The 24,085-nt window shown below is 40.1% G+C and overlaps 1 protein-coding gene across 5 annotated transcripts in view; it reads right to left on the reverse strand.

Annotated features, from left to right (window-relative positions):
• Positions 1–747: 747 nt before the first annotated feature.
• GPATCH1 (G-patch domain containing 1) overlaps positions 748–24,085 on the reverse strand; it is a 99,002-nt gene continuing 75,664 nt past the window's right edge. For 2 of the 5 annotated variants that reach the window (XM_033942068.1, XM_033942069.1), the window contains exons 13-20: positions 21,106–21,233; positions 18,039–18,175; positions 16,394–16,554; positions 12,530–12,743; positions 11,787–11,900; positions 5,861–5,976; positions 4,875–5,020; positions 748–1,011 (exon numbers count right to left, since the gene is read on the reverse strand). In XM_033942068.1, coding sequence (XP_033797959.1) covers positions 987–1,011; positions 4,875–5,020; positions 5,861–5,976; positions 11,787–11,900; positions 12,530–12,743; positions 16,394–16,554; positions 18,039–18,175; positions 21,106–21,233 — 1,041 coding nt within the window. In that variant the 3' untranslated portion in view covers positions 748–986. Of the gene's footprint in view, positions 1,012–4,874; positions 5,021–5,860; positions 5,977–9,673; positions 9,828–11,786; positions 11,901–12,529; positions 12,744–16,393; positions 16,555–18,038; positions 18,176–21,105; positions 21,234–24,085 lie in introns of those variants that run through there. The other 3 variants (XM_033942070.1, XM_033942072.1, XM_033942071.1) reach the window with 3 other exon arrangements.

Below are 24,085 nucleotides of genomic sequence, written 5' to 3' on the forward strand. Positions count from 1 at the left end.
ATTTATGGTATTCTTGTCTTATTTTATTTCTTGCTCACAGTGTTTATGCATATTACATTGTTCACGTTTTTATGGCTTTTATGTTTCATAATTTGTTTATATTTTATTCTGACATTTTAATGTTACTAAAATTTTTAATATGTATTTATATTTTATGCAATGCCTTCTAAGTGTACACCTTCATGTTTTCTTAAGGGTTAACCTCCAGTATATTTTATATTTTACATTTACATGTATCTTTATTTTTATTGTGTTGTTCTGTTAGGCTACTTTTTACACCCCTGAAGAAGGCTGTTGTGGCCAAAACACAGACTGTGTTGGGGTCCAGTATATGTTTTATTACAAAGGATTTTATGCTGCCACATTTTATTTATATATTTGAGTGATTTTAATTGAAATTTGTTTGACATTTAAAATAAATGTATCTGTCCACACAGTGATTTGACCAGTGTCCCTTCCCCACTTCTTTTTCTGTGCCTGCCGGTGACTGACACACAGCAGGCACCGCTTCCAGAATCAGGCCCATACTGTATATCTAATTTAAAAAAACCCCCACAAAGAATGTAGTTTGGAAATCACTGCTTTAAACCCTCTGGTGCAGCAAATTCTCCATTGTATCTGACTGCAGATCTCTTTGAGCGCTAGACTGAAATGGTGAGTAATTTAATACAAATTCACCTGGTACCTTCCCAACTACAACTTGTATTTACAAATTTTTTATATAAATTCATACATTCCTATTTCAAATCATTAGAATATAAGCAATTTATTATACACATAAACTTTCACTTTTATTACAGTGCCAGTCACAAAAAATATACACATATGACATTCCAGAGTTTTAAGTTAGCGATACACAGACAAATGTAAGAAATACTAGATTTACACTATATTACAATATGCCTTCTATTTCTGATCTGCCATCATGGAGGAGATCATGTTTTCAGATTCAGTATCAAAAACAATTCAGTGTTCAGTCCAAATGACTATGGCAGTGGAAGATGTTTCAGTCTGAAAAATAAAACAAATTCAAATCATCATACAAGGAATGTCTTAGGCAAGAACTATGGTTGTTTAGCTTTGATGTTTTTCAAAACAAAATTCCAAATTTACTGGACTCTGAATCTGCCAATAGCTACATTTGGCATGTTTTATAGAATTTAAACCAAATCATGCTTTTTTTCCGATTAATATCAATATAGCACAAGCTCAGTTACAAATAAAATTGTTCTGCTTAGAAGATTCTAAATGAAACACTGGAGACCCACCTAAGTATCTATATTTACTGTAAATTCCTTAGATTCTCTGTTCTCTGCAATCCAAGGAGAGCATATATTAAGGCGATCATAGAGATGAACAACTATCCTTGATGTATTACAGGAAATGGAGGAAAGGGAGCATAGATCCTAAATGCTAATCTGCAGTGATTTTAATAGGTTATTTTTGAATAAACGTTTGCATAAATATTACTGAGAAACACTTTCTGGCTGCCAAATTATGTTAGTAGAAAATTAATTTCTTAGAGGCCACTTTGGTTTTCAGGGTGCAAGAGAAAAGAAGTCATGAATTGATACTTATGCAAGACTTTAAACATGCATAGAAGAGTCATGTAGTATTTTTAAAGACCAATACAGTACGAGTACTAAGAATGATAAGACAGGTCAGTCAGCCTATTATGTTTTAGAAGTTAGAGAGAGAACAGAATTCATTAAGGTTAGCGGCATAAATTCCAACCAGTCTAGAAGGTTCAGAGGGAACCCCTTGCAGCTGCTTATCTCCTGGAGATGGACAACCCAAGCTGTAGAACTGTTATAGGGGCCCTTCATTACAATTCTGTCACTGCTTAGGGGAAAAATTTTCAAGTTAATTCCATAGTTAAAACTTCCTGTTGCTAAATTGTGTGTCCAACATGCAAATGAAACTACACCTGCAAATCATAAGACTATAAGAATTGCCATACTGGGTCAGACCAAAGGTCCATCAAGCCCAGTATCCTGTTTCCAACAGTGGCCAACCCAGGTCCCAAATACCTAGCTAGATCTCAAGTAGTAAAACAGATGTTATGCTGCTTATCCTAGGAATAAGCAGTGGATTTCCCCCAGTCATCTCAATAATGGCCTATGAACTTCTCTTTTAGGAAATATATTCATTTATTATTTATTTTTAGTATTTATATATCACTTATAGCCTAAGTGGTCTAGCATTTTCCTTATCTGTCTTGTGAGCACACACTCTACATAATGTACTTGGGGCAATGAGGGATTAAGTGATTTGCCCAGGGTCACAAGGGGCAGCGTGGGATTTGAACCTCAATGGCTACTAATTTGGTCTTGGAGAATGAGATGTACAGTGTCAGCATCTATGAGACAAACTTGGTTCTTTTTATTACATAGAGCATTCTGGACCCCTACATGTTTGCAAAAATTAGATAGTTCTAAGTCCAATAAATGCTGGCACTGTAATCTGGAACCTGGGACGTTGGATCATTTACTGTATCATTGTCCCTACATTAAAAGTTTTTGGAATGCAATTTGGCCACAAATTAATAAATTGATGGAAAATCATGTAGCAATATCATATGATACAGTTTTATTTGGAATGATGATGAGGAAAAAAAGTCAAATTTCACCAGAAAATAACAAGCTTTTATTAGTCATGACAGGGGTGGTCATTCAGCATATAACCAATAATTGGAAGAATCATAGAAACCTTAATTATACATTTTGGTAGAATACAATCTGTCATATATTCAAAATGGAAAGAGCAATAGCAATACAAAGAGGGACGTATCCTAAATTTATAAAAATATGGGGGCCATTAACAAAATATTGTAGTGAATGAATAGTAGGATTTATCTTCTTCTTTTCGATGTCTTCTTTATGGCACATATGGAGGGGGGGTAATGAAAATAATTTTACACAACATGTTATAATATGGTATAAAATATGTATAAGGTGATTGGAAAATACTTGAAGGGTGGGGGATGGGGGAGGGGATAAAAATATGTTTAGAATATTATGTAATAGATATAAAAGTGATATTGTGTATTCTCTAGTTGTAATTCAAAATTTTGTACACTTCATGTAAAATATGAAAATGAATAAAGAATATATAAAAAAAAAAAAGATCTAACCACTGTGCCATACTCGCCCTAATTTTCCAAACCTTTTTTAAACCCCACTAAGCTAACTGATTTCACCACATTTTCCAGCAACAAATTCCAGAGTTTAATTGCATGTTGTGTGAAGAAATATTTTCTTTGGTTTGTTTTAAATCTACTACTTAGTATCTTCATTGCATGCCCCCTAGTCCTAGTATTTTGGAAAGAGTGAACAAGCAATTCATATCTACCCTTTCCACTCCACTCAGTATTTTATAGACCACTATCATATCACCATTGAGCCATCTCTTTTCCAAGCTGAAGAGCCTAAGCTGCTTTAGCCTTTCCTTATAGGGAAGTTGTCCCAGCCCTTTTGTCATTTTCATCACCCTTCCCTGTACCTTTTCTAATTCCGCCATATCTGTTTTGATATACGGTGACCAGAATTACACACAGTAGTCGAGGTGCGGCTGTACCATAGAGCTCAAGAGCATTATAACATTTTAATCTTTGTTTTCCATTCCTTTCCTGATAATTCCTAACATTCCATTTGCTTTCTTAGCTGCCGTAAACTGAGCTAAGGGTTTCAATGTATCCTCAACAATGACACCTAGATCCTTTTCCTGGGCAGTGACTCCTAACATAGGGCAGGATTCACTAAAGTCCCGAAATCTATCCGATTTGTGTCCTATCCGTTTCTGAGTCATTGTAGCTGATTGATTCAGTAAAGCTTGTCCATACAAATGATCCAATCGTAAACACTAAACTAAACTAAACCTTAAGTTTATATACCGCATCCTCTCCATGGAAGTGGAGCTCGGCACGGTTTACAAGAACTTAAAATATAAGAAGAGAAAGGAAAAGGTTTACATGAGCTTATATCGATCGACTCGCAGGCATACTGTATCCTTGTTGGTTTTGAAGCTCATAACACATGCGCTAGCTCTTTAGGACTTCACTGCGTAGAAATGGGGCGTGGCTTAATTGCGGGCTCCGAATGCACCTACCGCAAAGTCCACCTGAATCTCACGTAACTGAGATATATACACTGTAATCTATCATCCTTATAATATCGTTATTTTTCGTTATTTTCTAAAACATGCGGCCTATTCCAAACAGGTCCGCTCAGACATTACCTACCAAAATGTACATCTTATATTCTTGCTAAGCAAATTGTATTTCAATATTCTTGATTTCTTACAGTCTATGCTATCTGTACTTCATATGTATATCTGCATATTGTGTTTCGCTGAATGTCCAGCTCTCTTGATTGTAAATCGCCTAGAAGTCGCAAGATTATGGCGGTATAGAAGAATAAAGTTATTATTATTATTATATCACATGCTGTTATATACAGCCTACGAATCCCAGGAGGCTGTGCGGCTGTATCTGCTGTGAAGCACGTAGCAACCACTAGCGACACCCTGATATCACATGAACGTGACAATCCAGCTGGAAGGAAGGGGAGAGTGATAGCTGGCCCATAAAAGTTTTATTTGATTTTGGATCTTTTTTGTTATTTGGCATTGATATTTGAAATGTACAATGCACAAGGAGAGCACGGGGTTAATCAGCAATTTTCTCGCCAGCCTGACTATATATTTAGTGTAGGAAGTAGCAATCGGCAGTAAATACATAAGTTTAATGCTGCTGAATGTATTTATTAAGTGCTATGACAAACACTCACTGTTGGCACAGATAATCCAGTTCTAAATGTTTCTCAATTATATGTGCATGCTAAATTGAAAGAAAAAATATCTTTCATAAGGTTTACCTTTTCAGTAGCTCATGGGGGGATAATTTTGCAATTTCTTCTGTATCACTACGGATGTCACTGCTATCTGCAGCATCTTCACTGCTGTTGTTCTCTGATTTTTTCTTGTGTCTGCTTCTATGTTTATGCTTCTTATGTTTCTTTTTCTGTTTGAAAAAGAAAAAGCTTGTCACATTTAGTATGACAACTAATTGTTCCAGATAAAGGTAGGTGGCAGCATACCCAGGTAGTAATGAAGGAATCAGGTGAATGGACCTACATCAGGGGTGTCCAACCTGCTGCCCCTTGAAGTATTTTGTGTGGCCCCAGTCGAGGGCAATGCAGTGTTTTCCTCTGCTGCCCCTGGGTGTTTACCGTCTTGCTGGCTCCCTCCTTTGTCTTGTTGCAGCGTTTGTGCGGCCCCAGAAACATTTTTTTCAGCCAATGTGGCCCAGGGAAGCCAAAAGGTTGGACACACCTGACCTACACTAACACTGGTTCAGCAGCAGTTCAACCGACTGACTATAGTTCAAAATAAACTGCAAAAACAATAACTTAAATACACTAAAAGGAATTCTAGAAACCATATAAGAAAGTGTTAAAGAAAATATTTTCCCCCTCACAGACTGTCTTTGAAACAGCAGACCAAGTGCTATGAGACATTTCTAAAGCAGCATTGCAGGGCCCACCCAGATCTGGTATTTTATAGTGCTATTTTGCCATGCTTTCTCAAAGTTTCATTGTAGCTATTCTTTACAGCTAAGGAAGTATGAACAAAATGGAAAAGTAAAATCATGTGGAACCCCTCTAAAACATGGTCTTCCTTTTACGAATATCCACAAAACTGAAAAGATCCACGATGGTATTTTCAAATCACTTTTTCTACAAACTTGTATTATAATTTGAGTTCCAGTAGCATACCCAATAGCATACTTTTGTAAATCAGTCTTAATTGTAGCAAGCAAAAATGTGCAGAAGCAAAGGTTTATGGTCTGTTCTTAAAATACCTTTTCTTTCTTGTGCTTGTGCTCTCGTTTGTTCTTGGATTTGTCTCTGTTTTTCTTCTGTTTTTGAGGTGCTTCAGCTGGGTTTGATAGCTCAGCTTCTAGTTTCAGATGACTAACTGAAAGACACCAGACAGAAAAACCAATGGCCAACAGTTGCACCAATAGGTGAAGTGGTGGGATTCCACTTTGTGATGCTTCTCACCCCAAGATGTAGTGCACAGATTCAATTTATTTCTTCTATAGCAATGTCATAACTTATATTGATTTATAATCCTATTTCTAGTTCTACTTTGTAGTTTGCATAGCCAAGTAAAAGGAATTATGTCCTGGTCGACTTAAATGCTACCCGACCAATGTTCTGCAGGTGATGGTCAGCATTTGCTGGCTGTATTCCCAAATATTCAATGCTAGATCATGTCAGGACACTGGCATTGAATATCTAGTTTTAGGTTAGTCGCCAAAACTTATGCAGTTACATACAATATTCAGCCCTTGAACACATACGCTGAATCGCTTAAAGATAGGACAGTTATTTATGTGGTCTAATGGAAGATTATGTTAGTACCTCAATAATCTTCTTTCTGGAAAAGGATATAGGAAGCAAACTGAGAAGGTGTCTTTCTAAATTGCTGTGCTTAGTTTCTTATTTTGCAGGGTTTTTTTCTTGAGTAGCGAGACTTTGTTGCCAAGAGGACCCCAGTTTCTGGGGCAGCTCTGTCTGGGACAGGATGCAGACTCCATGAGAGCAGTCTGCAGCTAGTGTCATTGGCATCATTGTGCTTTCTTGGAGGCTGTATTGGCACAAGAACCAGAAGCTTGCGGCGCCTGGTACTGCCAAAACTCTGCCTGGATCCCGAAAAAGATCTGAGCAGAGGAACCTCCGTAGTACTGCCAAGATCTTCATAAGCTACAAAAATTACCTTGACCAGTCCCTCTGGAGGTCAGAGGTCTGCTGTCTGGCAAAGTCTTAGGGCAGTGATCTGCCACACTGGTCATAAGGTCATCCAATCTTTACCAAAGAGCATATGCCCTTTAAAGGAAACTCTACTTAACGTGGTTTTAGAAGCTGTATCTCCTGCCCACTGCCAGATCCAGAGCATTCTGCGAGCAGAAATAGCATAAGCAGAAACCTTGCTCACGACTAGTATGATGTCATAAAACATCTGCACATAACCCAACCTATACAGTACCTGCTGGGGGCATAAGTCATCATCTTTTACTGAACTCTGATGCAATCTGGTGTGGCATGCACATGCCATAAATGAGACCGCCACTGCAGCTTTGATCCCCAAAGCTAGGGCCTCAAATTGTCTTTTTAGAACCACATGCATTTTGTAGCCTTGCACATCTTTTAACATCACTCCTACTTCACTAGGTAAGGAGGTATGTTTGTTAACTTGAGCCACTGCTGAATCCACTTTCGGCTGAACAAAAAGCTGTTGAAATTCAAAAGCCATGGGGTAGAGCCTAGACCCTTCCAGGGTCTCCCACTGCTTCGTGACTAACGAAATGATGTTTGGATGTGTGGGAAAAAATGTGGTCTGAAAATTTGTGCTGCTCAAGACCGAGTACTATGAAGTCGATGGCTGCCGAGGAACTAGTTTCAACACCCACAACGAGTCTGTAATGATATGCAATACGGCTGTTGACTTAAGACGACGCCATACTGAGGGGTCTTTTTTTTTCTTGACTGCGTAACCAGAAGTTCAACACGGTTTACAAAAAGTTATAAAAGTAAATGTGTTACATGAAATAAGATGATTCGTTAAACAGTCAAATATTTAGAAAAAAGATAGGTCTTCAATTGTTTTCTAAAATGGCCATAGGAATGGGTAGTAAGCAAGAATATTTGGAATTCGTTGTAATGAAGAGCTGCCTGAGATGCCAAAGTATGATTCAGAAATTTCTTACTCCTACAACCCTGGACAGATGGAAAATTAAACAAAGGATGAGTTCTTCTACTATGTCAGTATGATGCTAAAGAAAACCTATTGACTAAGTAAAAAGGAGCTGTACCATAAACAGCCTTGTAACAGAAACAGCCTAGTTTAAACAATACCCGGGCCTCCATGGGCAGCCAATGCAATTCGCGATAAAAGGGTATAATTTGATCAAATTTCTTCAGGCCATAAATCATTCTGACCACTGTATTCTCTATTATTGTAAGTCTTGCTAATTTTTTCTTGGGAACTGTCAGATAGATAATATTACAATAATCGAGAAGACTCAGTAGCAACGATTGAACCAGTAATCTAAAAGCAGCAAATTCAAAATAAGATCTAATTGTTTGCAATTTCCATATCATAAAGTGGCATTTACGCAGTACAGCATCTATCTGAGCATGCATTGTAAGATTCTGGTCTAAAATAACTCCCAAAATTTTAATTGTTGGATGAATTACATGCTGAGTTGAATTTATACTAATAGAAGGTTCAGAAGAAATATTATTAGCAGTCGCCAGGAAAAACTTTGTTTTGCCAGAGTTTAGTTTGAATTTAAATTTTTGCATCCAGGAATCCATCTGTTTCATTACGATTTCAACTTTAGTGGTAATCTGGGATAGGGCTGAAGTAAAAGGTATGACAAGAGTAATGTCGTCAGCGTAACTAAACAGTTCTATATCCAGGTTGCTCAAATATGAGCCCAATGATGAAAGATAAACATTGAATAGTGTAGGTGAAAGCGGAAAACCCTAAGGAACATCACTTGGGTGGGTCCTAAACCTAACTTGGTACAATCTGGACTCCAGAAAACCTTTGAACCAGGAGTAAACATTTCCTTGAAGGCCCAGAGTATCCAAACAAATTAATAAAGTAGGATGATCTACTAAATCAAAGGCGCTACTAAGATCGAATTGAAGCACTAGTGCGCTTTTGCCTTTACTTAGAAGGCTTATTAAATAATCCAATAATGCAGCTATCACCGTTTCAGTGCTGAAGTAGGATCTAAATCCTGATTGTGAATCATGGAGTAGAGTATGTTGCTCAAGATGTTCAATCAATTGGATATGAACCAGACCTTCCATGATTTTAACAAAAAAGGGAATAGATGCTATTGGTCCTCTCCTTGTTCAAGGGCCACCACTCCCTCTTGGCTTCTGGACCTTGTTAGGGAACCAGAATCCTCCAGAAGCAAAATTTCACTGTGGGACAATAAAGGCATGGATTCTGATTTCCAGTCTTCCTAGTCCTTCTCTGACTGGTCTCCCTGGCCCAGAGGAAGGCTCTTTTCTGGGGAAGGGGCACTCAGAAGGGAAATATCCCATTGATCCTGCACCGGCGCACTCACAGGTGGCATAAGAGAGCGTCAACCGATCAGGTAAGAATGCCACAGGAGGTTAGCAAAGTCAGCAAGGGCCCCTGCAGGGACTCAGACTAGCTTTTCTTGGGCTCCAATGTCCACACACACTTTTGTTTAGAGACTTTGCTAGTTAGAGGCTTCAGGAGGGATCCCTACTACCCAGTCCCCCTGTGGTTACCCAGCCCTAGAGGTCTCAGAAGAGGCTAAGCTCATGGCTCCCACCCCTCCCTTGTGTGCTCCGCAGAATGCAGTACACACTCTCCTCCGCCACACATTCAGTGCAGAACTGGCATGATACAGGGGCAGAACAGCAAAAGTAGTTTTGAGGCAGAGGGAGGCTTTTAAAAACAAACCGGGAAAATACAAGATGGCCGCTGCAGCAGCATTTTCATGGCAAAAATGGCCCGAGGAAGCTACCTTTAACTTCAAAAAAATTAAAGGGGGTTTTGGAGGTGGGAGACCCTATCTCTGGCCCCCTCAATTTTTCCCATAGGTTATAATAGCCTTACTCACTGTGCCATGACGGTGCCTGCCTGCTTCAGCTCCTTTTCCCAAAGCCGAGAGAGATGAAGAAAACACTGCCTCAAAAAGGATCCCACAGATCCAAAAATCCAGATCTTCGGGCTGCCATGATGATGCCTGCCTGCTTCAGCTCCTTTTCTCGTAGCTGAGAGAGATGAAAAAAACACTGCCTCAAAAAAGATTCCACAGATCCAAAAATTCAGATCTTCAGGCTGCCAGTCGGGCAAAGCCAGACTGAGACCTCAGACCCCTATGAAACTATGCGCAGCCGCGACAGAGAGAGGAAAAAAATACAGCTGGCACCCTTAAAGTTCAACCGGACCTTTACTGGGGCCAAACAGCCTGCACTCAAGCCTCTGATAAATCAGAAGGTGAGCCAGCTTCCAGGGAAGGGACCCCAAGCTCCTAAATGTTAGTGCAGGCTGGCTACACAGGTACATCAAAGGGTTGCCCTCCTAGTTGCAAATTGCTCTAATGCAGTCTGAGTCCTCTCCCAAGCAGAGCTACCCCAGAAACTGTGGTCCTCTCGGCACAGAAGCTTCACTTTTTGAGGAACCCCCCCTACAACATAAGAAACTATGCAGAACAGATCATAAAGACACCGTCTCAATTTGCTTGCAGAAGGAAAAATTGGAATCTACATTCCTATATCCTTGTACCAGAATTTAAGCAATTATCTTATGTGGTCAAGGGCTGAATATCAGCACTTAACTGCATAAAGGACAATTCTTCTCCAGAACACCAAGTTAGCCAGCTTCAGTGCAGGCACTAACCACAAATATTAAGCAGTGCTAACCAGTTAAGCACCACTGAAAATTGGCGGTTAGCTGGAGACAAGTGATTTAAGTGGGCAGGAGCCTCTCCTGCCCGTTTTAATTATTTGCCTATATATTTCCTTATGATCAATTTTTAGCTGCCGTGTTGAAGGCATGCTGCTTCTCTCACTGCCCTCTGTAGCATCCTGCCTGGAAACAGAAAATTCTTTTGGAGGAAGTGAGATGCTACAAAGAGAGGCTTCAGATTGTGAAAAGTAGCATGCCTTCAGCGGTGCAGTGCTGAAGGGAAGTTTGGAGGGCCGAGACAGGCAGACAGACGGAGCCGAGTGAGAGGATGTGGATTACAGAAGGAAAGGTGTTGACCATTTCTCTTGACTGTTTGAGGACCACAAAGGCGAAATGCCAGGGACTGCATGTGGAGACCACTAGCTTAGAGCAGTGGTTCTCAACCAGTGTGTGGGTACACATTGGTGTGTCACCAAGAGCAGAAAGGTGTGTCAGATTGGGGAGAGTTGATACTAGAATTCAGGTGCCTGAAATCTCCATAATTAGTACTGCCAGGAACCCCAACTGGAGTTAGAAACAGAAACATGATGGCAGATAAAGGCCAAATGGCCCATCCAGGCTGCCCATCCGCAGTAACCATTATCTCTTCCTCTCTCTAAGAAATCCCACATGCCTATCCCAGGCTTTCTTGAAATCAGTCCATCACTCTCTCTCCTTGTTATAGTCACTACTATTGCTTCTGTATTTCCCTTGTATTACTGTTAGCAGCAATGAAATGATATATAGTTTGAGGGAATTTTTGACCAGCTGTGAAATGAAGCGTTTAGTGATATCACATTGGTGAACGTTTGTCAGGTGTGTTAAAACAGAAGAAAAGTTGAGAACCACTGGTTTAGAGGTATATGGTGTTCAGCTTGATAATTCCCAGTGTGGAGTAAGAGGATAATTAACTTCCCTTGTACTTCCACAAAAAGAAAATATGCTGAAGAAGGGTGCCATAAACATACTGTTTCTTACCCACTCACTCTGGCGTTTGAAAGAATCACAAATAAGCTCTAGTTTACCTTATACAACAGTTAAATGGACACCCCTGATGGTTTAGTTTGCACAAATACCTTACTCAGCACATATTAAAAATGTTATATTCAATGGTATGTTATATAAATGGCCTTTTAAAATTAGCATGCAAGGTGTCCATTGTTCTAATGGAGCACTCCTCTATATCCTGAACTGTAAAGAATTGCAGGAAGAATTTGAACCAGAATTTGCTGAGAAGGGCCAGATGGTAGGCTTTCACTTTTACTTTATTGTACAGCACTTACCAGAAGAAAATAGTGGAGGCAGCTGGGGCCCAAACTCTTCAGAATCTGGCTCCTGAGTTTGCATTACAGGAGGTGGCACAGGAAGAACTGGTTCATTTGTAGCAGTTTTATCTTCTTCGTATAAGAAAAAAATGCAGGTTTGAGCTCTTTGAATGCCAAAACCAACTTTCTGCATCACTGGGTTATATTATATTATGTTTACATGCAGCTAAGGCCTTTTACAAACTTGTACAACCATTATACATATAAGCATTCCCAAAAGCATAATTCAGACGGCATTGCACGCATTTTAACAAATAGGGTACACCTCATTTGTGTCATCAATAAACACATTTACTCAAACTACAGAGCAGGTGAAATGTGTATATCGGCATCTGTATTCTATAGGGGCTCATGCTGGGTGCCTGTTTTATAAAAACACATTAGCCTGAAGCAGGCAGGTTTTGCTACTTGGATATAAACATCCTTATAAAATTATTCCTTCTATGTACACATACTAGCTTTCCTCTGCTCATTCTTTATAGTTTTTATAAAGGCTTTTCACTGCTTGGGCAAAACCAAAATGATGATCCCTTGATAATTATCTAATGAAGGTCTGATTTAAAATTTGGAAAATAATGGAATCAAAGGGCAGTAAATATAAAGCAAAGATTTTTTTCCACTATCTCCTCTCTACATTTGAGGGGTATCATAAAAGCCACTCCTTTAGAGAATGTTTCATTATATAAACTTCAGTTAAGTACCTTCCACATTGGCGATTGTGGTATCTGGTATTGGTCTCTCCAAAGTTTCGGGACTTTTTGCATTTGACTGCATGGTCTCATTGTCCTCTTCTTCTTCATTTTCATCAGAGGACGACGACTTTTCATCTGAAGAACTTGCAAAAATAGCTTTGAACAGATCCATTGGTGGTCTGCTTTCTTCCTCCTCATTATGATCTGTGCTCTCGCCAGCTGCCTGTACAACAATATTATAATTACATGGGACAGTGTCACATCCATAAAGTAAACCAAAAAGTCAATATTCACTAGAAACATTTTCTATTCCACTGAATAAAGAACTCTGCAAACTACTGCCAATTGGATTTTCCCCTAGCTCGACTCCAAACTGTGCTTTTTCAGCAGATTAAAGAAAATAAAAGCAGACATTCTCTCAATCAGGACAAGATTTAAGCTTTAGCAAAAGTACAATAAAGCAAGCACAAGGAAATGGCATACTTTTGAACAAGCAGCATTTCTGTGCAAAATACACTGAACTTTTTGCCTGATGGGCCGTTTAACAAATTAGGCAAAACAATTCCACATCCTTATGGGGGGGCAGGGTCATTAATGTTGTATATTTTTTGGTTCAAAGGTATTCTTTATTCTTGTCCCTTCCCTTTCACATCGTCTGGAGCACTTCATGCAGACACTGGCTGCATCAACTGCTCGGTGGGAGAACAATGAGCACTGTTTCAATTTCTTTAAAGTGCTCATTGTGAACCACTAGGGAGGAAAAACTAAGAGCCGGTTAGCAATAAAAATCAATTAAGTACAATTAAAGGCTTCCTTTCAGATCGGCACTGCCTCAGGATTTTTTTTTTTTTAATAAAAACTTTAACATAGGAGCAATCCCTACAAGCTCTCAAAGCTGTAGTCTTTGCCTGACTGTGGCAAGGCGTACAATTGAGGCACCTCTAATCAAAATTTGAGGAGGTGGGGAAATGGGGGGAGGGACTCCACCACTTGAGTGTGGCACCCCCCGAGATTGGACGGATCACCGAAAGGGTCCCCCAACCTCTGTCCAGACTACAAAAAAGGGACAATAAAAAGGCCACTAATCAGATCCAACAGACCCTAACTAACAAGAGGAAAAACTGCTGGATTGGGAAAGATAAACGATGGGAGGGCTCTGGTGCTGGGTAGTGGGTAAAGAGAGGAGAATAAGGATGTGAGAGAAGGGGATGCCTGCTGGTGTCACCTGGAGACTGAGAACAGACTGTAGATGGGACCGCACAGCCCACTTATACTACTGCCAAAAGTCAATGTGTTCTCAGTCTCCACCTACTGGCAGAGGAGTGTAAACCCATCCATCTGTGTCGGTTTGGAGGGAAGATAAAGAAACTGAACTTTTTGTCCGATGGGCCAAGTTTAATAAATTTGGTCAGGGTCATTTATGTTGTATATTTGTTGGTTCAAAGTTATTCTTTATTCTTGCCCCTTTAGGGGGATGTTGTATATTTTTTTGATAAAATGGAAAATGTTTCAATAAAAATGTATTAAATAAAAATAAAAAATAAAAAGATTCCACGGCACATTTTTTCCCTTTAGCCCTTAATTTGGCATTGTTGCTCAAAAGCAACATGTGTTTCTATGGCTCTTATGGGAGATCTGCATCTTCAAATGCCTGTTACTTGGCACTGTTGCTCTCGTTCAATATCAAGTTACTTAAAGCATCCATTTTCACCATCTGCCAATTAATGGGTTAACAAGTTTTTGGTTTTGTTTTTTTAAATTCCAGATTTTAAAAAACAAGCAAGTGCATACAAAATATTAACTGAAAGGAACATTCAAAAATGAGCATAACTTTTTTTTTATTAACTATCGCAGGTCGTTCAAATTGCACATGTTGATAGAGTAACTCTCAACATAGTCTGCATCACAAGAGATGCATTTGCACCATTGCTGAACCCAACTCTCGACTTCTCTGTGGAAAAATTCAGGTGTGCACTGTCTTACCCACTTCTTCACAGCCACTTTCACCTCTTCTGTGTCATCAAATTGTTTTCCCTGGAGACTGTTCTTCACTGGATTGAACAGGTGTAAGTAGGAAGGCACCAGATGAGGGACCACATATCAGCCCAATTTGCCAATCACCTGATTTGTTGACAAAGATGTGTGTGATCATGCATTGTCATGGTGAATGTGGATAGTTTCCAGATTCTTGTTTGGTCTCTTCTTCCTGTCTAAGCTTCTTGAGTGTCGTTGATCAAGGTACAGCCACATTCCAGAAAATCAAGGAGAATGTCATCCCAAAAAACAGTCACCATGACTTTCTGTACTGATCACTAGCTCTTGAACTTTTTAAGTTTTGGAGAAATGTAATGCCACTCCATGAATTAATTCTTCGTTTCTGGATCATAAAGATATGCTCAAGTTTCATCCCCTGTCTCCAGATAAGAAAAAATTGTGTCTTCATTGGCTTCAAACACTTCCAGCAGATCAGAGCAGACTTCCACCCTTCTCTCCTTCAAATCGGGTGCAAACTACCGAGGTACCCACTTTGCACATACTTTCCAATACCCTAAGTTTTCCACCATCTTCTGTATGGCATTGTAACCACAGTCCAGTTGTGCAGCAAGCTCACGGATTGTGACTCATCTGTCCGCACAAATCAATCTGTCCACTTGCTGACGATTCGTGTCAGTGATTGCAGTTGATAGTCTCCCACTGCATGGTTCGTCCTCAATACTGGTTTCCCTTCTTTAAACTTCTTCATCCATCTGTGCACATTGCTCTTGTTAATGTTCCATCTCCATAAAAATTCTATAGTCTTCTGTGGATATCGGACAGCCTGCCTTCCTTCTTCATCAAGTACTCAATGTCAGCACTTTGCTTACGAACATAAGAATTGTCACTGCTGGGTAAGACCAGTGGTCCATCATGCCCAGCTGTCCGCTCACACGGCGGCCCTCTGGTCAAAGACCAGCACCCTAACTGAGACTAGCCCCACCAGCGCATGCTCTTTTTCAGCAGGAACTTGTCTAACTTTGTCTTGAATCCTTGGAGGGTGTTTTCCCCTATAACAGCCTCTGGAAGAGCATTCCAGCTTTCTACCACTCTCTGGGTAAAGAAGAACTTCCTTATGTTTGTACGGAATCTATTCCCTTTCAACTTTAGAGAGTGCCCTCTTGTTCTCCCTACTTTGGAGAGGGTGAACAACCTGTCCTTATCTACTAAGTCTATCCCCTTCAGTACCTTGAATGTTTCGATCATGTCCCCTCTCAATCTCCTCTGTTCGAGGGAGAAGAGGCCCAGTTTCTCTAATCTTTCGCTGTACGGCAGCTCCTCCAGCCCCTTAACCATCTTAGTCGCTCTTCTCTGGACCCTTTCGAGTAGTACCGTGTCCTTCTTCATGTACGGTGACCAGTGCTGGATGCAGTACTCCAAGTGAGGGCGTAGAATGGCCCGGTACAGCGGCATGATAACCTTCTCTGATCTGTTTGTGATCCCCTTCTTTATCATTCCTAGCATTCTGTTTGCCCTTTTTGCCGCCGCCGCACATTATGTGGACGGCTTCATCGACTTGTTGATCAGAACTCCCAAGTCCCTTTCTTGGGAGGTCTCTCTCTCCAAGTACTGCCCCAGACATCCTGTATTCGTGCAAGAGATTTTACAGGATGTCTGGGGCGGTACTTGGATTCCATTATTCACCTGCAATGAAGAAAAAGATTCTGAAACACCTGTACAAAAGAAGAGTTCTCCACCAACATGTGCAATTTGAATGACCTAAGTCAGTTAATAAAAAAAGTTATGCTCTCTTTTGCATTACCTTTGGTATATCTCTCTTATAATAACCTGAAAAATCCAATATAAAGCAAATGTCGGGATTCTTTTAAGATCTTTTACCTCAGTGACCACTTGCTCCACTATGTCACCTTTGTCTATTGATGTGCCTACTTGTTGCATCTGGACCTCTGTTTTGGATCTGGCCAAGCTTATGAACTCACTAATAGAATCTTTTTTCTTATCTTCAGCTGGTACATCCCATCGTGATTGTTTCTTGGGCTCTGTGAATATAGTAGAATAAAACCCAATCATGCTAGACTATTACTACTGTTTAAGTATCAGTAGATAAACAGAAATAAAACAAAGAAAAGAACCGATACGTTTTTGTTAAACTTAATACATTTTTTTGGGTTAGCTTTCAAAGGCAATACCTTCTACTTCACAAATGACAAGACACACAAAAATTCACAGAACTACTATTACTACTAATTATTTCTATAACGCTACTTGATATATTCAGCACTATATACATTATATGCAGGTACTTTCTCTGTCCCTACTGGGCTCACAATCTAAGGGGTTTTTGTACCTGGGATAATGGAAGATTAAGTGACTTGCCCTGGGTCAAAAGGAGCTGCAGTGGGAACTGAAGCCAGTTCATTCCTGGAGATTGCAGTTCGCTGCACTAACCATTAGGCACAGGAGTATATATACTATAGGGAACAGATTGAGGAACCCACACAGGAGTATATAAAACAGTAAAAAAAATCTTGTAAGACATCACTTGTTTAAGACTTGGTGCAATTTAATCAAAATGAAGAGCGTCTCTGAATAAAGACAAGAGTGAGGACAGGAGGCGTAAACTTAGGGGTCAACAGGAAATGAGGGAAAAAATGGTTTTGGTGTATAAAAAGAAACCCTATCATTGGGACCCATTTCATTTTCCTTATAAATATTTGATTGCCTGATGCTAAATATTTATTCCTTGAACATTAATCTTAGACTTCTCCTGGATACTAAAAACATCAGTCCTCCCTGGAACAGCCAAAGGTTTAGGATGGTCAGCCTTGATACTATGGAAACTGAAAGTAATTGCTATAAGTAAAGGCAGGATGAGTCTTTCCCATGTTTACCTTATTTTATATTTTTAAGTTTCCCAACTCATAGAGTTCTCTCTTAGTCTCCCTTCCCTCTTTATTGTACCACTCAGAACACAAAAACTCTCTTTTGTATATTATTATTATTTCTATCCTGAATTGCTGGGCATTTTCTTCTATATGCATATCTTGCTTCTCAAGTACGATACTTGCATATCATATTTTAAATTAAAATAAAAACAAAATTGGCTTACAGATTTCAGTGCACAAGATAGAAGTGTGAAAATTGTTATTTTATTTTAAAAAAGTGATTAAGAGGAAAATTCCTATCATCTAAGGCAATGATTCCTCCAGTTTTGAAGGCACACATAACCAAGATGGTTTCCAGGACAGCCACAATGAGTAAGAGTTTATTGGCATATACCAGGTGTGCAATGAAAGCAAATATCTAATGTATATTCAATATGGAAAGCCTGTAAATCAGGTTTAGCGTGAAATCACCAGCCTACAGTTTACCAAGAGTTGTTCCATAAAGACTGCCTATGCATGATAAAAGGTACAATAGCATAAGAAGAGATTATTGTTACTTTATCAGTTTGTGTTTCTGTGTACTAGTTTGCAATTTACAAAATAAAAACATTTAACAAATTAGCTTTTCCCCCACTTACTGTTTGAATTGTTCCCAGAATGCACGTTTTCACTTTGTGTTTCACTTGCCTTCGAAGGGGGCGTCTCTGGTATGCTTAGGAAATTGAAAACCGAATATTTATCACGTTTCACTGTTGGTAGCCCAACAATAGTTGAACTGAGGAGAGAAACACAAGAGCGTGAAATAGCAATTAAAATTTGCAAAGAAAAGTATAAATATTTGAGCATACAAAAATGCATTTGCAAAGGGCCCAGATCATTGAAAATTTTCACCCTCTGTGTCTTTATGGGAAAAGATCTTGATCTATTAAGTCGTAAAAGTTTGTACAGCTTCAGCAGTTTGTACAGCTTGTAGCTGTGTAGGAGGAAAGGAGGGAGAGGGGAGATATGCTAGAGACATTTAAATACCTATTTGGCATAAATGCGCAGGAAAGGAATCTCTGGAATGAGAGAGCATAGGATGAAGCTCTGGAAAGGAAGCTCCAGAATGAGAGGGCATAGGATGAAGTTAAAAGGTGATAGGGCTCAGGAGTAATCTAAGGAAATACTTTTTTACAGAAAAGGTGGTAAATGCGTGGAACAGTATCCCGGAAGAGGTGGTGGAGACTGTGACTGTGTCTGAATTCAAAAGAGCCTGGGATAGGCACATGGGATCTCTGAGAGAGAGAGAAAGAGATAATGGTTACTGTGGTTGGGCAGACTAGATGGGCCATTTGACCATCATATTTCTATGTTTCTATGATCATTTATGTTATGTTGTTAGCTACCAAGGATAGATATTTCTTTCAGATTGGCAAATTACAAATGTATATTGTGACAAATCTAGCTCTCTTCCTAGCTTTGGCACAAGGTTAGATAAGGAGTTCCGTAAACCCCTATGCAGGAGAGCCGACCAGGTGGGCCCTGCTGATTATGGAAGCGCTGACTTCCCTTGGTCTAACCTTGAGGAGCCAGACAGGGACTACCAGGGGGAGTTTAGTCCTGTGTCAGGTTATTCTCCAGAACCTGCTATTAGGGCTCCAAGGAACTCAGGAGCCAAGAAACTACAGCTCCCAGAAGGCCAGAGTCAGAACAGGAAGTGGTCACAGAGGCAGGCACAGCTGCAGGGAGAGTTTTCTCCCTTCCCCCTCTTCAGGACAGGGAGGGGCGAAGCGAAGACTGTTAAAACAGGGCAGCTGAGAGACAAGGAGGAGGAGCCGAGGAGGCTTCAGTGGGAGCTCGAGAGGGAGCACACTGCTCCTCAACTGGAACCTGGAGAACTGAGCCCCGATTGTGACATGGTGGATATGTCTGATGTGCTGGAGACTGAAGCTGAGAGACAGCTACTACAAAGTTGTGAACCCATGGACATTGGAGTTTCAAGTCTGCCCAGCGAGGGTTTGGAGGCAATGGACCTCAACTGAGCAAAGGTGGGGAATATTTGGCCATGTTGCTTAATAGTTTTGAGTGGAACAGTGCTTGTATGCCAAACTCTGTGAGCTTAGCAAAGCTAATCTCTAAAGCACTGCAGTACTTGAACCTGGACATTAGCTGTCTTTTCTCTCTCTCAACCCAGCTGGAGACTAATTAGGGACAGATAAGATTGTGACAGAACGGCAAGCACAGGGGAGCTCCTTTTTGAAAGAAGTTCCTTATCTACAGGCACTTTGTAGCAGAGCTACAACATTAGCAGTTTTTGTCTTGTTTTGTAAAACTGTATTTTGCTTTGATTACAGGAGTGTTAATTTTGTTTCTACCTTCTACCTTTTTCCTATTGAGGGAATTCTGCTGTGGTTATCCTAACACCCAGGAGGCTGGTGAAGAGGACTGTGATATAAAAGACTACAGTCCAGCCTAAAGTATTTGTTTGATTTGGTATTTTGGAAATTAGAGCTAAGCTGGTATGTGTAAAGCCAGAGTGGCCAGGTTGGCCTGAAGCTTTATGCTTTTTCTACAACTTGTATTGAAAATACTGCTATTCACTATAAATACCTGGACAAAGTAATCAGAAGTATAAAAATAAAATACACCTTTATTGTTTTCTGGACATGCTTGAAGTGGTGTGGTTTTCTGTTTCCCTTGCCTGATTTTTCCAAGGACATTGACCCTATTGTTTTTACCTTAGGCATCTGCCTAAAGGCCTGGTGGATTCCCCGGTTGGAGGGAACACGCTGAGAGCAGGTACAGTCACGGTGAACCCGGCTCGCTGCAGTTATCAGGAGCTCGCGGGTTGTGACAATATATGTCAATAGTTTTGGGAGGTGAACAGTAGAAAGGGAGTAGGGTTTTAGAGATGGGACATTTGAAAGGGACCGAGAAAGAGATAATGGTTACTGCGGATGTGCAGACTAAATGGGCCATTTGGCCTTTATCTACTATCATATTTCTATGTTTCTAAGATCATTTATGTTATGTTGTTAGCTACCAAGGATAGATATTTCCTTCAGATTGGCAAGTTACAAATGTATATGTGTCAATAGTTTTGGGAGGTGGACAGTAGAAGGGGAGTAGGGTTTTAGAGATGGGACATTTGAAAGGGACCGAGTTAGTACATAATGGAGAGGCAGCTTAAAAGTAAGACCTTCCTTATGTTTCACTATTTTTTATGCTACAGAAGTTTGAACTCCTCCCAAAGAAATGGACCAGGCCATATTTGGGAGGTAGGGGCAGTTTATTTCTCTGGAACTACTGGTTCAATATGGCCCATTTTTTTTAACTTCATGCATCCTATTTCTGGTTTTTCCCATACACCAAGCTTCATCCCATCTATTAAATTTTCAGTTATTTTGTTCCCAGACAGACAGATGGGTAGATATTTTTCAACCCCTTTTGTACAATTCTTTTCAACTTCTTTTGGGTTAGAAAGAATAAAAAAAGGTTGTCAACTACTGCACTCTCTTAACTTTTCATTTAATGAATTTAAAATTTTCATCACATAAAATAGTGATTTGTGAAAATCCAAAAATATACAAAAGAAATACAATAAAATAAAAAACCATCACTGCACTCTCTTGTTATTAGTGCAGCAGAAGAGTATCACAATTTACAAGAGATAAAAGAGAAAAAGATGACATGGATAGAAAATATTGAATGACTAAATCAATATACCTGGGATAGGGATCAGGAATATTGAACCGCTTACACAGCAGCTTTTCTGGGTGCCACTCAAATTGATCTCTTGTGAGCTTGCCAAACATTTTCATCTTCACAGCAGCTGCTTTGTCAGACACATCACTCTAAAATTGAAACAATGAATGGAAAGAAACTTACAGCTCTTTACATCCATTACAAATTAATTTGTTTTAATATCATGTCTCCATCTAAAGCAAATTTTTACAATCCCTATTTTTCCTTCTAGTTTTAATTTCATTTTTGGAGGAGATTGTTTTTAGAGAGCTCCTCTACTAATTATCTCAGTAAATGGAAGAATGGAGAAGACTGCTGTGCTGGCCTTATGGACCCGTTATTCTGTACATGTAAGGGAAGATTAGATACTTACCTCAATAATCTTCTTTCTAGAAAAAGGACATATGAAGTCCTGAAAATAGGTGATATTCCTTTACTCACTAGTTGATTACAGAAGTATGAAATGTACATTTTCAGCTCTGCCTCCTTCTCCAGTGCTGTAAAGCCCCCTTCAGTTTGTACCAAAGCAAATGAACAGCATTAAAACAGAGAAATAAGAAGCAGGAGGGGAAACGGAGAGTATCCCCGCTAAAACATTTCTGTTCTGCCTAGTGACTGAGAAAATAAAGGCGAAAGAGTTGGCGTTTGTGAAATATAAAAAAAACCAAGAGGAGAGCAGAAAGGACTACAGGGTGAAACTGAAAGAAGCCAAGAGAGAGATACGTCTGGCGAAAGCACAGGCAGAAGAACAAATGGCTAAAAATGTAAAAAAGGGAGACAAAAATTTTTTCTGATATATTAGTGAAAGGAGGAAGATGAAAAATGGAATTGCTAGGCTAAAAGATGCTGGGAACCAATATGTGGAAAGTGATGAGGAGAAAGCGAATGTGCTAAACAAATACTTCTGTTCTGTGTTCACAGAAGAAAATCCTGGAGAAGGACCGAGATTGTCTAGCAAAGTTACACGAGAAAATGGAGTAGATTCTGCGCCGTTCATGGAGGAGGGTGTTTATGAGCAACTTGAAAAACTGAAGGTGGACAAAGCGATGGGACCAGACGGGATCCATCCCAGGATACTAAGGGAGCTCAGAGAGGTTCTGGCAAGTCCTATTAAAGACTTGTTCAACAAATCTCTGGAGACGGGAGTGATTCCTGGGGATTGGAGGAGAGCGGATGTGGTCCCTATTCATAAAAGTGGTCACAGGGATGAAGCAGGAAACTACAGGCCAGTAAGCCTCATTTCAGTTGTTGGAAAAATAATGGAAGTTTTGCTGAAAGAAAGGATAGTGTACTTCCTTGAATCTAATGGGTTACAGGATCCGAGGCAACATGGCTTTACAAAAGGTAAATCGTGCCAAACGAACCTGATTGAATTTTTTGATTGGGTGACCAGAGAGCTGGATCGAGGACATATGCTAGATGTAATTTACTTGGATTTCAGCAAAGCCTTTGATACAGTTCCTCATAGGAGGCTGTTGAACAAACTTGAAGGGCTGAAGTTAGGACCCAAAGTGGTGAACTGGGTCAGAAACTGGCTGTCGGATAGACGCCAGAGGGTGGTGGTTAATGGAAGTCGCTCGAAGGAAGGAAAGGTGAGTAGTGGAGTCCCTCAGGGATCAGTGCTGGGGCCAATCCTGTTCAATATGTTTGTAAGTGACATTGCTAAAGGGATAGAAGGAAAAGTGTGCCTTTTTGCAGATGATACCAAGATTTGTAACAGAGTAGACACCGAAGAGGGAGTGGAAAAGATGAAAAAGGATCTGCAAAATTTAGAGGAATGGTCTAATGCCTGGCAACTAAAATTCAATGCAAAGAAATGCAGAGTAATGCATTTGGGGATTAATAATAGGAAGGAACTGTATATGCTGGGAGGAGAGAAGCTGATATGCACGGACGGGGAGAGGGACCTTGGGGTGATAGTGTCCAAAGATCTAAAGGTGAAAAAACAGTGTGACAAGGCAGTGGCTGCTGCCAGAAGGATGCTGGGCTGTATAAAAAGAGGCGTAGTCAGTAGAAGGAAGAAGGTGTTGATGCCCCTGTACAGGTCATTGGTAAGGCCCCACTTGGAGTATTGTGTTCAATTTTGGAGACCATATCTGGCGAAGGATGTAAGAAGACTTGAGACGGTCCAGAGGAGGGCGACGAAAATGATAGGAGGCTTGCGCCAGAAGACGTATGAGGAGAGACTGGAAGCCCTGAATATGTACACCCTAGAGGAAAGGAGAGACAGGGGAGATATGATTCAGACATTCAAATACTTGAAGGGTATTAACGTAGAACAAAATATTTTTCAGAGAAAGGAAAATGGTAAAACCAGAGGACATAATTTGAGGTTGAGGGGTGGTAAATTCAAGAGCAATGTTAGGAAATTCTACTTTACGGAGAGGGTGGTGGATGCCTGGAATGCGCTTCCGAGAGAGGTGGTGGAGAGTAAAACTGTGACTGAGTTCAAAGAAGCGTGGGATGAACACAAAGGGTCTAGAATCAGAAAATAAGATTAAATATTGAACTAAAGCCAGTACTGGGCAGACTTGCACGGTTTGTGTCTGTATATGGCCGTTTGGTGGAGGATGGGCTGGGGAGGGCTTCAATGGTTGGGAGGGTGTAGATGGGCTTTTCATTGAAAAATATATAGATCTATATTGACTGGTGGTGTGTGAATAGTATTTGATGTGCAATAGGAGCAGCAGCAGTTGTCTAGGGATGGTGAATGGACAACATCGCAATAACTAAAGGGTACTGTGATAAACATTTGGTTACAATATTTAAAATTGATATCAAATATCTATTAATGTATCAAGCATCATATCAGAACTAGTGCATTTCATTTGCTACGAAGTAAGATTGGGTGGGTGGGGGGGCTCACACACTAAAAAGACCATATTAAATAAACCCATACTCAGGAACCAGGGTGCTGGGTTGGCTGGTGTTCAACTGCCTACCGACACATCTCCAGTGTAAA

Source organism: Geotrypetes seraphini, chromosome 4 (genome assembly GCF_902459505.1).
Source record: "Geotrypetes seraphini chromosome 4, aGeoSer1.1, whole genome shotgun sequence".
Classification (NCBI taxonomy): Eukaryota; Metazoa; Chordata; class Amphibia; order Gymnophiona; family Dermophiidae; genus Geotrypetes; species Geotrypetes seraphini.